Raw genomic sequence first — 13836 nt, 5'->3', positions numbered from 1 at the left:
GGTGATTTCTGTATCTTCAGTTGGAATGCCAGTTGTGATTTAAAATTAGGTATAATTTCTCACAATGTTAAATTGTGTGTGCAGATGAGATGAAGCAATCAACAAAAGGCTAAATTGGAATAAACTTCTTGGACAGTGATTTTTATGTTTTTTCCTTCCTCCTTTTTTTAGAATGGGCAATAAAATAACTAAACATTGCTTTTTTTGTAAGATATTTTATTTGAATCTAATGCTCTGCTTTAAAAGAAAATAAAAAAGTCTTGGAAAAGAATAAACATTTTTAAAAAGCCATGTTGCAGATCATATGAAAATGAGTACCTGAGTTTGAGTGTATAAATATTCTTTGAAAATACTGCTGTGTTATTGTAATTGGAAAATAATACTGTAAAATTCTTTATTTCGAATAAATATATATTCGGAAGCCTCTGGTTCTTTGCTAACTTATCACAGCATGTGATACATCACATCTGGTTTTGAGATAAGTACTTGGTTTATTGGAACAGAGTTATTCATGAGGGGCAAATATAAAGCATTTTTATTTTCACCTCCCTTTTTAATTTCAGTAGGGCTAGTTGATCCCTTAGTTTTGGATGAAGACTGAATCAGCGCTATCAGTTTTCTCAGCACTGTTAGGAAATACAATTTTTTTAATGCTCACTTTATATCAGAAAAGGTAGTCTCAGTTTAGAGATTAGAATGTCCAGTTCCTTATAATGAAAGACAGCGTTCCACTGGCTAATTCATTTCAGAAGCGGACCACCAGGCCCTTCTTCCTAGTCTGTCTCAGTCTGGAAGCTCAGCTGAAACCTGTCCGCCATGGGTAGCCCTGCTGGTATTTGAATACCGGTAGCATAGCTTCCAGCATCTCAGCAACATGCAAGCCCCAACAGTATGACAAACTGACAGACACATGTGAAAGCCAGGCAATGAATAAGTAAGAATGAAGAAGAATTGATGCCTTTGAATTACGGTGTTGGTGAAGAGTATTGAGTATACCCTGGACTGCCAAAAGAACAAACAAATCTGTCTTGGAAGAAGTACAGCCAGAGTGCTCCTTAGAAGCAAGGATGGGGAGACTACATCTCACATACTTTGGACATGTTATCAGGAGGGATCAATCCCTGGAGAAGGATATCATGCTTGATAAAGGGTCAACGGAAAAGAGGAAGACCCTCAATGAGCTGGACTGACATGGTGGCTGCAACAATGGACTCAAGCCTAACAGTGATTGTGAGGATGGCTCAGGACCAGACAGTATTTTGTTCTATTGTACATAGGGTTGCTATGAGCTGGCACTGACTCTGTGGCACCTAACAACAGCAACAATAATGAAAACTTCAAACTTGCATTGCATTAGAGGTTTTTGAACTTTTTGTGCCATAGACCCTTTTGACCAGTGAAGACCATGGGCCCGTTGTCAGAATGATGCTTTAAAATGTACCATCTCCTTAAAGATCGTCAGGGATTGAGGAGATGCTTCTTCACACGCGGCCTTCTTTATAAGCACCCAAGTTCTTATTAAATAGGCAAGTTCTTGGCTGCTTCATCCTACCCACCCTTCAAGGTTTTGCTGCCGAGGCAGCGGAGTGAATTGATTAGTAGCTTGAACTCTGGAGTCAGAACACCTAGTTTTGTGTGGTACCGAAGGAGCCCTGGTGGTGCAACTGCTCAGCGTTCAGCTGCTAACTGAGAGGCTGGCGATTTGGACCCACCCAGCGGCTCTGTGGGAGAAAGATCTGGCGATCTGATTCCATAAAGATTAAAGAAAATAGAAAATCCTATGGGGTAGTTTTGCTCTGTCACATGGGGGTCACTAGGAGCCAAAATTAACTCGACAGCACCTAAAAACAGCAACCACAAAAGAGGTGGTGGGTAAAGCCTGTCTCTCTTGACTCGAATTGAGGAACACACCCTGGGGAGTGGGAAATGGACTCTTAGGACGTTGACTGTTCTCTGTAAAAATTGTATAACGTTTTTATTCTCACTTTCTCTCCAAATTCTGACCTCTTCTGCCCTCAGTCTAGAGGCAGGTTTTGAAAGTCATCTAAGCAGTTTTTTTAAGCTTATTTTGAAATTTCTATCTGTGGTCTCACTTTGGGATGTGATATATATTATCTTCATAACTCATTTAAAACTGAGACGGGAAAAATTCTATTTTAACATTTTGTTACAAATATGGATCCTATTGATTTTTCCTCAAATTAGGACATTTTCCTCTCACAGTGATCTTTCAGCTTTAGAGTGGCAGGGGTCCAAAAGCATAAAAAATAAAGAATCAATGAAGAATATATTTTAAATTCTACACAAAGATTTTTTAAAAATCAAATGCCCGAATACAAGAGCAAGTAAGTGACAGCAATTAACACATTTTTTTTTCACATTATGTAAAAGAGACTTTTAGGTGGCAAAGACTCCTCCAATATAAAAATAGAAGGAGAAAACAGAAGGGAAAATATTAATAACATAAACTGCAAGAGAAATTAAAATTAAAACTCATGCATCAAAATATGAGAGAATTAAACAGTAGGTTATACCAGGACTAGTATTTGCAACAGGTTTTTCAAATATGCGGAATTTATAGAAATTGATAAAAGATGACCATTTCACAAAAAATTAAATAATAAATCAATTCAGAAAATAAAAAAAAATACAAACCTATAAATACATGAAAAGAGACCCGTTTTTTTGAATTCAGTAAATGCAAATTCATTTCTAAAATAATAATTTTAGGAATAATTAATAATGAGGATGAGAAGTGCTAAGGGTCTACAAATACAGGTTCTCTCATACACAACATGTACAAGTTGTATTAACAACATGTAAATTTGTTATTGGAAACCCTGTTGGTGTAGTGGTTAAGTGCTACAGCTGCTAACCAAAGGTTCGGCAGTTCAAATCCTCCAGGTGCTCCTTGGAAACTCTGTGGGGGAGTTCTACTCTGTCCTATAGGGTCGCTATGAGTCGGAATCGACTTGACGGCACTTGGTTTGGTTTGAAATTTGTTACTATTTCAGAGTTGGTAATTCCATTTCTAGAAATGCGCCAGAAGGAAATAATCAGGGAGATACATATGAGGATTAACAACAAAACATTATTTATAATAGCAAAAATATTGCAATCTACATGAATGCCTAACAAATAGGAAATGGTCGCCATGCTTCCCTAAAAGTTTAGAGAAAGGAAAAGACCTTGGTGAAGACTCTCACAGCCCTCAGTGCTCATCCTGGAGTCCATTGCTTACTGGCTATGACTTAGACTGATTGCTTAAACTTTCTGAGTCATAATTTTGTCATCTTTTAAATTCAGGTAATAGTAATCCCCACATTGTAGGATCCAAAAAAAGCCAAATCTGTTGCCATCGAGTTGATTCTGACTCATAGTAATCCTATAGAACAGAGTAGATGTGCCTCATAGGAGCACCTGATGGATTCAAACTGTTGACTTTTTGGTTAGCTGCTGTAGCTCTTAACCACTACACCACCAGGGTTTCCCATGATAGGATAAGCAGATTCAAAGAAGCAATATATGTAAATCACTTAGCGTGTTATTAGTAAGCCCTCAATCAATGTTTGCCATTATGTGATCAAAATATTTAACAGTATGGAAGATGTCCAATATATGTTTAAATAAAATAAGTTTTATATTAGTAGGTACGTAATAATCCTAGTATTTAAAAAATTAGTGGCTTCTATCTGCATAGTTAAATAGGGATAAATACACCATAATGTGAAAGACCGAAGAAGAATTGACGCCTTTGAATTGTGGTATTGGAGAAGAATATTGAATATACCGTGGACTGCCAAAAGAACGAACCAATCTGTCTTGGAAGAAGTACAAGCAGAATGCTCCTTCAAAGTGAGGATGGCAAGACTACGTCTCACATACTTTGGACATGTTATGAGGAGGGATCAATTCCTGGTGAAGGACATCGCGCTTGGTAAAGTAGAGGGTCATCCAAGAAGAGGAAGACGCTCAATGGTATAGATTGCAACAATGGGCTCAAACATAGCAATGATTGTGAGGACGGCTCAGGACTGGACAGTGTTTCATTCAGTTGTACTTAGGGGTTGCTCTGAGTTGGAACTGACTAGACGGCACCTAACAAGGATAACAACAAAGATAGTGCTGCCCTGCTCCAGTCTCCTTGTTAGCAGTTCATGAGGTGACTGGCTGAGAGTTGGGCTAAGTTCTAAAAGGAGGAACCCAATTTTTGCTGTGTAAAAGGCAAACCTGCTCATACAAAGGTTTGCCCCGTGAACTTGACATCATCAGCATCAGGCAGTTAACCAAATGATGGGCCACTTGTTGATCAGTTTATACCTAAAATGAAAATCTGAGATTCAGTGTTCAGTGCATATGACTTGTAGTAACCTGCCAGTCATTTACTGATCACTTAAATAATGTAAAAATAATTTTAGAGGCAGATGAAATACTTTTTCTTGAAGAGCAAGTGTTTAACATTACTTTTTCTAAAATATCTGTGGTTATATAATTCTTCAGACTGTTTGCTAGAGTATTATTGAGATAAGTCTTCTATGTAACGAACTATGGGAAGATTTTAAGTCAAACTTAATGCCTAATGTCTATGCTATAAATTAGATGAATACATGTCTTCGCGTCTATTCTATAAATGAGATGAATACATTTGGTGTTCTCGTATAGTTGAAAGTAGAAGAAATAAACTTAAATGTACACTATAGACGAAAGAGCATAGTTAAACCCAAAGGAAGAAAAACAAATATTTCTGCTCAATTTTATGAAAATCCATACATTTAGTAAGCCTTTTTATTTTACTCAAAATTTGTCTTGGTAATACAAACAGAAAGAACGAGAGCTACGAATTCCATGTTATAAGTTCTATGAGAAGTCATTGCTACTTTTAAATTATTTTTTTCCTCCCTTGCCTCATAGTTCATTCATCTTAATTATGGTGTCTATGAAATAAATTATGTACCTAGTTAACACCCTAATTTAAATTGAGTTCAGTGATATTAACTTAGACAACAAGGATTCCCCCATCTGGAAAATTTGAAAAAGGTCTTTAACCCCTGATCTCATCATCACAGATCCTAAAGTCTCTTTTAAAGTTTCCAAACTTCAGATTGCATTAAGAAAATACACTGGGAGGACCGGAAAGTGATAGCTACAAAATCATTTTAAAGCCTGTCAGGATTAATTATTCCTTCCTGGTGTTGCTGTCCTTTTTAGCTGTGTCTAAACATAGCAGTTATCACAGTTCTTATTTTGCCTTTGGGTCCCCTACAGTGTCAATGTTTGACTTTTGGTCAAGAACGTGTAAGGAGGATTCGGGCATTGATACATGTTGTGTTTAGAAATATTCAAGCTACAGCACAAAGGGCACTGAGGAGGTAGGAACTACATGAAAAAGCATATATTATCAGAGTTAGAAGGAAAATAATACTGCACCGTGGTTAAGAGCTCAGCTGCTAACCAAGAGGCCGGCAATTCGAATCCACCAGCCACTCTTTGGAAGCCTTATGAGGCAGATCTACTCTGTCTTATAGGGTCACTGTGAGTCAGAATCAACTCGATGGCAATGGGTTTAGATTTTTTTTGGCTTAACATACGTAAAGAGCCCTGAGATTTTTTTTAAAGAATGGTAACGACGTCAACTTATATCAAAGAAATCAGACTACACTTATGTTGCTTTATGATTTCTGCAATTTTAATTCTGGTATTTTATTAAATAGCTTTCTTTAAACCACTGAATAACGTGTATTGACATCACAGTTTATTTGCAAGGAAAATAACAAGGTCTCTCCTACCACAGCTGCATATGGCATGTGCAAGTGGCTACAAGGAGGTGGTGTCTCTTATCTTGGAACATGGCGGAGACCTCAACATAGCAGATAATCAGTATTGGACCCCACTCCATTTGGCTGCAAAATATGGCCAGGTAAAGTGATTTTCTGAGTTATTTTAAAACTCGTTTTATACTCAACATATCGTTTGAGATGTAATTCTGTTTTTCATTAAAAAGTGTATACTAAGCAGCATGGAATTTTAGTTTTTAATGGCGTCATCTTACTAAGCAACTCTTTCTATGGGTAAAGGAATAGTAAATATTTACTTTTAGAATGGTACCTAAAAGCATACATTCCTCAGGACTCTGCATATTGTAGTCAAGATCACTGTAGAAATAATCCAAATGTGTAAACATTCTTCATGGAATAAACTTAATACTGTTTCGCTAATATGATACATTCCTTATAGCCTTATAATTCATGACCCTGTAATAATTCTGGGTGTTTTCTGCAGTTTGTAGATGTAAAGCAAAATTATATTTTATTTTTTTCTAAAAATTATATTATATTTTAACTAATACAGAATAAGTAGGAGATATGTTTCCCTGATTTGATTTTTTTTTTTTCTTTTTTGGCTGTAGTTAATAGATCTTGATCTACTACTCATAAATGAATTTTTCATTAGTTACTGTTATGTCATGGAGAAGAAGCAAACTCTAACTTTTTAATAATTTACGTGTGTGAATGTGACAGGTCAGTGTTCATATAATTCATTAATATCAAAATCTGTTTATAAGAATATGGACAATATTTTGCATCAAAGAAATTCTCGGTAGTAATAGGATGAAAAATAACTCATTTTGCATATACATGAACATTTAAATTAAACTTGTTTATTTCCATATATTATCTTGGAGTAAAAATCAGAGCCACTAAATTTATTGTCACTAAGTTAGATCTCTTTGATATTAATCAGTCTGCAAAATATCTATCATAAAACGCGACTAGTGCAATTGGTGAAAGGGTTGAAAGTATTTGGCCTTTGAGCATTTTAGAAACAGCGCATCTCTTGGGGAAGGTTGTGCAGCTAAGAAGAACATCATTTGCTTTGATGTTTTCTATTGAACACGTTTCGTTCATTCAATAAATACACTTCAAAAAAAATTGCAGTGCAGTCGATTCCAACTCATGGTGACCCATTAGGACAGAGTAGAACTGTCCCATAGGGTTTTCAAGGAGTGGTTGCTGGATTTGAACTGCAGACCTTTTGGTTAGCAGCTGAGCTCCTAATCACTGCACCACCAGGGCTGCACAGTGCCAGTTAGAGGCTATGAAATACTCCCAAATGGTGCTACTACCCAGTAAATATATGTGTAAGTAATGAATGGGTTCATGGATAAGATTTTAGGTAGCTGAAGCAACTGGCTTCAGGACTTCAGGGGCTCTAGGTCCCACTAGACTACAAAACCAAACCCACTGCTGTCCAGCTGATTCTGACTCATAGCAACCCTACAGGACAGTGTAGAACTGCCCCATGAGGCTTCCAATGCTATAAATCTTTACAGAAGCAGACCGGCATATCTTTCTCCCACGGAGTGGCTGGTGGGTTTGAATGGCTGACCTTTTCATCAGCAGCTGAGCACTTAACCACTGCCCCGCCAGGGTACCTTACCAGACCACAGGAGAATTGGAACATCAATACCTCATTACACCGTCAATACATTAGTAAGCGATTTCTAGCACACTAGCATACTGGGACAGTGAGTGAGGAGTTTTGTTATGACTAAACAATGAAGAAGTATAAATATCCCTAAGTACTGGGTATTAGAACACAATGTGTTTTTCTGCGCTGAGAAAATGCGGACCGTGGATTTTCAAAATGCTTGTTGAAGGAGCTAAATCTTGAAGTGAGTGATGGGCTGATAAAATATAGCAGGAAGCTACCCGACCTGGGCTCAATGAAGCCCCAGTTAAGACTTTCATTATACTCGAGGCTCACTTTTTTCTCATTGGACTTTTGTATTTTATATTGGTTATTGTTTCGAAATGATAGCAAACAAGTTCCTTTTAACCACTTTCATAACATGGTGTGCTCTGGGGAAATGGGACTAGATACAACAGCATTTTTTTTTAAGTACAATTTGGGCAAAAATGATACTTTTCTTATAGATATTTGAATAATTTTTATCAGATCCCACTGTGTGGGTTTCCTTTTATTTGGTTGTAGGCCAAATGAAATATTTGGTATGAGTGCCTATATTTTATTTCCGTCATTGTATTTTTCAGCTATATAGTTTCCATTTGGCTCTTTTTTTAATGTACAACTTCTCTCTTTTTATTTATTTCCAGAGAATTTACAGTTGCTGGTTGGAGCATTTTTATGATGACTGCTTTAAAATCATTGTCAGATAACTCCAGCATCTGATGGCTGGGCTGGGATTCATCTTGGTTTTGGTGTCAGTTGATTTTCTTTTCTCATCTAAGTTGTGATTTTTCTGACCTTAGTATGACGGGTTATTGTGATGGTATTTGGACATTTTAGGTTTTAACTTAGAAGACTCTTGGTCCTATTTAAATCTTCTGTTTTAGAAGGCAATCACCCTGTTTAAGTTTACACCCAGATCTTGGTCTACTCTTGTGGCATGTGGTTCCAATGACCGTTTAGTTTTCAGAGTCTTTGCTGTATACTTTTGGTGTGTTTGGTTTATGTGGTACCCCTGGGGTTCTTAGTGGTCCTTGCTGGTGGTGGTCGAGAGGGTGGAAAGGCTTTCCCCAGGCTTGGCCACCCAGTGTCTCTAATTAGGGGAAGAAATCTCTGCAGGGACAAAGAGGCATTCTGGGCTGGGTCCCTGTGTGGAGAGTTCTTTTTGCTGGTACTGCGCCAGCCACCTCTTGTGTTTGGGTGCTGAAGAGGCTTAGTCAGAAGAGGAAAGAGAGCATGCCCTGGTGCTTCTTGTTCAAGGCTTTTTCCTATCAAACCCCACAACCTGATGGTGCTTGGCCCACCTGATATTGTCATAGAGGCTTCTGTTTGATCCTGGGGAGGAATGAGTCTACCTGACCTGAGGTCAGGGGGACTGGGTCTGGGGTCATCTTCTGTTGGGTGGGGGGACGTAAATTGCCATACAACTCTGTTGTTTCTGAGCCAATTTGCTGTCCTCTTTCCACCTTTCAGAGTTCTTCATCGATTGCTTCTTACCTTATCTCAAGGGTTTATAGTTGTATTTAGCAGGGAGGATCTGGGAGAAACGAGTCTGAGTTGGTGTATTTTAAAACAACTTCTTTGGCTTCTAAAAATAATGTATTTCTTAAAGCCTTGTAAAGCTTGAAAAAGAGTGATAAAGAGAAATTAATTTATGATCAATTTCTGTCCCCCACAGAGGCAGGAAGTGAAATGAATATGCAAATATCTAAGGGTTCCATATATAGCATCTACTGTTGTCTTTCTTTCTACATGTTGAACTTGTGTTAATATGACTGGTTTTGACTTGCATTTTGGAGGGACATATGGATGTTTCTGGTCTACTTTCTGGAAGCTGTTCTGATTAATAAGGCAGCAAGAATTAATGGCTGTGGAAATTTTATCCCTCAAACAATCTGATGAAGGTACTGACCCTATTCCTAAAAATGCACAGACACATGAGAGCAGGCCTACAGTTTCACAGGTCCAGAGTCCTTCATAAAAAAAAAAAAAAAAAAAGATTATCTAGGGGTCCCTAAACCCTGGTGGCGTAGTTGTTAAGTGCTATGGCTGCTAACCAAAGGGTCGGCAGTTCGAATCTGCCAGGCGCTCCTTGGAAACTGTGGGGCAGTTCTACTCTGTCCTATAGGGTCGCTATGAGTTGGAATCGACTCAACGGCACTGGGTTTGGTTTTGGTTGTTTAGGGGTGCCTGAGAGTGTATGTGCAAGAAACCCAACTCTGCAGAAAATAGAGACTTATACCCAGAAAAAGACATTTTTAAAATGCCTATACTGCAGCGTTATTATATGGTAAGTGTTAACAAACAAGATAAAATTTGTGTCACGTGGGAAGATGTGCTTGTACAGCCATGACAGAAAAATTAGTGATCAAGTTAAACTAACAGTGCAGGTTGGTTATATGGTTAAAAGAAATTGGTTTGAGGGATACAAATAGATTTAGAATTTGTTCAGTTAAATATTTAACTGAAAATATTTACATGTTTTTAGAATATTTAAACAATTAAGGAACCATTCAAGAATTAACATATATGCCAGTCATCCTACAGGCCATGCCTAACCCACAAATATAAGTCCAATACAATTACTACTTCCTCCATAGAGCTTTTTGGAAAATGACTGTCACCAATTAGAGAAAGTACTGAATGAGAAAGCAGAGAGAATTAGTGGCTACCAGTACTTTTATACTTTTACCTGTCACATGACTGACAAGAATTCCCCAAATTTTTGTCTTTCTGAATCTGTACTTTTAATCTAGAGAAGCAGTTGTGAACTTAAAAGAGAAGTGTGACTCAGAGCCCGTATTCACTTTTTGAGATACAAAGTAATTAAGATTGATGTTTTTATTACTACTTCCCCAGTGTACCAGTGACATTTCCAGCATTCATCTTTTATTTGATGATAAGTGAATTAAGAAACTTCCTAATCACTCCATTTTTTTAAAAAAAAGCTCAAAATGTTTAACCCTAAATTAAGAAAAAAGAAAAAAAGTTAGTTCTCATTGATTTCATTTACGTTTCCTATTCTTTCCTCTATTTCCCACAACTCCTACCCACTACTCTCTCATTCACTCTTTCTCTCTCTCACACACACATCTGCAGTTCGTTCTGTTTAACTAAGTGGTTGAGACAGCTTTGTTTTGAGGACTTCCATGGGCTCCTCAGTGGACTAGGAATGGCCTAGCTCTGAGTACCAGCTCTACCTAACACTGCTGTATGAACTTGACCAAGACCCTTTGATTCTGGTTGCACAGTGCCAAGCCCCACCCCAGGCCCTTCTGCCAGTGAGAAACATCAGCATCTGTTAAAGGGGGGCAGGGTTTACATGGCTCAGAAGATTTTAAGAGCGAAGGCGGAACCAGTAGATGTGTGCTGGACATCAGTCGGTGTGCATACGTCCTGGGCAGTTGATTCAGTTGCTAGGTTTGCATAAATAGATGTCCAACCAAGTGTTTTCTGGGCATGGTCATTGTTAATGTGTCGATGAGGCCAGTTTTTAAAGTAACAGGGTTATCTTTATGCTCTGCTTCTCTAGAAAATAACTAAACATTAATTTAGTGTTTTCTGAATTCTTACACCTCTGGGTATTAAGGTTAGTGCTTGAAGATCATATGTGTCTTTTTCATTTAAACCGCTTGAATAGAATCTCAGCTAGAATGTAAGTTCCACCAAGACAAAGCACTTATTTATTTTGTTCACCATGCTAGCCTAGTACCTAGCAGAGTGACTGAATGAATAAATGAAAGTGATCACGCAAGAGCGAGAAGCAAAACTCTAAATACTGAAGGGTATACTTGAGGCTTTTTTCTCTTAGAATGTATTCACCCAAAAAACCCAAAAACCAAACCCGTTGCCATCCAGCCAATTCTGACTCATAGTGACCCTATAGGACAGAGTAGAACTACCCCATATGGTTTCCAAGGAGCAGCTGGTGGATTCGAACTGCTGACCTTTTGGTTAGCAACCATAGCTTTTAACAACTATGCCACCAGAGTTTCCAAAACATATGACACAAAGACCAAAATATTATTTCCTGATTAAAATTTTTAGAAAAATGAGATTTACATTAAAGAATGTTTTAAGTGAATTGTGTCTCAGTTATATTGTCAAAAGAAGGCCACATGGCATCTAGAATTATTTTTTAAAAATATTCATCCATAAAGATATCCATTAATTTCCTATTATAATGATATTTTTGAAATAGGCTTTATTTGAATATCAGTGTATATGCATGGAAGATTTACGACTCCCTCTGAAGAAATTTACTGTAAATAAATGTATCTCTGTTCAGAAAAAAAAAAAAGCAATTCTAACATTTTAGAGAGACTAATGGCATTTTTAGAGACATTCATAGAAGTTTCACTTGCTTATAAATATTGTACAAATATAAATACTTTCATAGGGAAGGTAGTTCATGATTTATAGCGGGATATATTATTTGCACTTAAACCAGGGGGGTGTATATATTTTAAAATTGTGCTTTAGTGAGAATAAAAAAATGCCTGTTCTTGTCTAAAAGTGAGAACCAAAAAGTTCTGTGAGCAATAAGTCTTTTGGCTTTACATTCTTCCATAAATTGTAAGTAAAATAAAGTTTGCTCATATTTGCTGATACTAATATTTACAATAGGATCAGTGATGCTATACCAAAAGATAAGAAAAAGATTGTACAAATGTTAAAATCTAAGTATCTTTCCCTTCAAAAAGTATTTTATATCCTATATCCCACATATCTTTTTTAAAAAGTTTTTTTTTATTGTACTTTAGGTGAAGATTTACAGAGCAGTTTCTTACTAAACAATTAATACAAATATAGTTTTGTGACATTGGTTGCTAACCCCACGACATGTCAACACTCTCTCCTTATCGACCTTGGGACAGCTTACCTGTCTCCTCCTGCCTTCTAGTCCTTGCCCCTGGGCTGGTGTGCCCCTTTAGTCTCATTTTGTTTTATGGGCCTGTCTCATCTTTGGCTGAAGGGTGAGCTTCAGAAGTGACTTCATTACTGAGCTGAAAGCATTTCTGGGGGCCATACTCTCGGGGCTTCTTCAGTCTGTCAGAATAGTAAGCCTGGTCTTTTTTTTTTTTTTTTTGTAACCCACATATCTTGATGTTCAAAAGAGTTGTATTTTGTTCTCAAATATATTGTTACACAAGTACATAAGAATTAAGAACTGAGCCTAGGTTTCCTTCTCTTCTCAATGTTTGCCATGTCTTTGGGGAATCTCATTCATCCCTCCAGCTTCAAATACCCTACATGCTGATGACTCCCAAAGCCTCATGTCTGTTTTTCTCCCAAGTTCCAGACCCATGTATACCACCGGCAGGTACCGTTGACTGGTGGGCAGTCTTTGTCACCATGTCCCCACGATCAACTTGTGTGAATAGGAAATGATCTTCTTGTCCCCATCTCCTATCTGTTGCATTTCCTGTTTCATCATTTATTCACCACAAACTGAAGCTTTATCCTCACTCCTGTCTGCCATCTCTCCCATATCTAATGAGTCCTTGAGCCCACTCACTTCTGCTAGGCTTTGATCTATTTCAGCTAAAATCATTGTCAGTCAATCTGTGTATCTTCATGATTCTAAGCTAATCAAGGGTATCAGCATCTCTATGTTAAGATTAACCCATCAGACTCCTTACAAATTCTCTACCCTTCCCCCAATCCATTCTCAACAATGCAGTTGCAGTAATCCTTCTAAATCCAGCGATGCAACACAAAGTCCTTTCCATTCCTTTTGAAATAAACTACCCATGCCATAGCACGATTCACAGGTCCCCACGTGCCTTGGTCCCTGCTTCATTCTCCAGCTTTATTTCGCCTGCCTCCTCTACCATGTTTGATGATATGGCCATATTGGACTTTTTTCAATTTCTTGACTATGCCATTGTGTACATCTTTTCCATGTTTCTCTCTCCCTCCTGAAATTCAAAAGTGATTAACTCTTACCTACCTTGCAGGTGTACATGAAGATGTAGTGTCAATGGTGAATGTTCTAACTTCCTGAATTTGAATGTGTACCTTGTATCCAGAAAATCAAACCTGCTGCTGTCACATTGCTTCTGACTTGTAGCAGAGCCCTTGTGGTGCAGTGGGTAAGAGGTTGGCTGCTAACCAATAGGTCGGCGGCTTGAATCCTCCAGCTGCTCCTTGGAAACCCAACGGGGCAGTTCTACTCTGTCTTGTAAGGTCACTATGAGTAACTTGTATTGCACCATATATTTCATGTATCATAGCAATTATCACAAGTTGGTGTAATCGCTTATTTACCAATCTCTTTTTTAGTTTTATCACCCTTTTAGTCTATAGGACAGTTATAACGTCTGTTTTGTTTCTCCATATACCATCATGCTTAGCATGGGCTCCAAC

At 37.7% G+C, this 13836-nt stretch overlaps 1 protein-coding gene across 1 annotated transcript in view; it reads left to right on the top strand.

The window, feature by feature from the left end:
* The window catches only part of MYO16 (myosin XVI), a 561325-nt gene that overhangs the window by 112286 nt on the left and 435203 nt on the right, over positions 1-13836 (top strand). The window contains exon 6 of the mRNA XM_023553192.2: positions 5792-5917. Coding sequence (XP_023408960.2) covers positions 5792-5917 — 126 coding nt within the window. The remainder of the gene's footprint in view (positions 1-5791; positions 5918-13836) is intronic.

The sequence above is a fragment of the Loxodonta africana genome, chromosome 23, assembly GCF_030014295.1.
Source record: "Loxodonta africana isolate mLoxAfr1 chromosome 23, mLoxAfr1.hap2, whole genome shotgun sequence".
Classification (NCBI taxonomy): Eukaryota; Metazoa; Chordata; class Mammalia; order Proboscidea; family Elephantidae; genus Loxodonta; species Loxodonta africana.
This window is presented reverse-complemented; position numbering and strand designations above follow the sequence as displayed.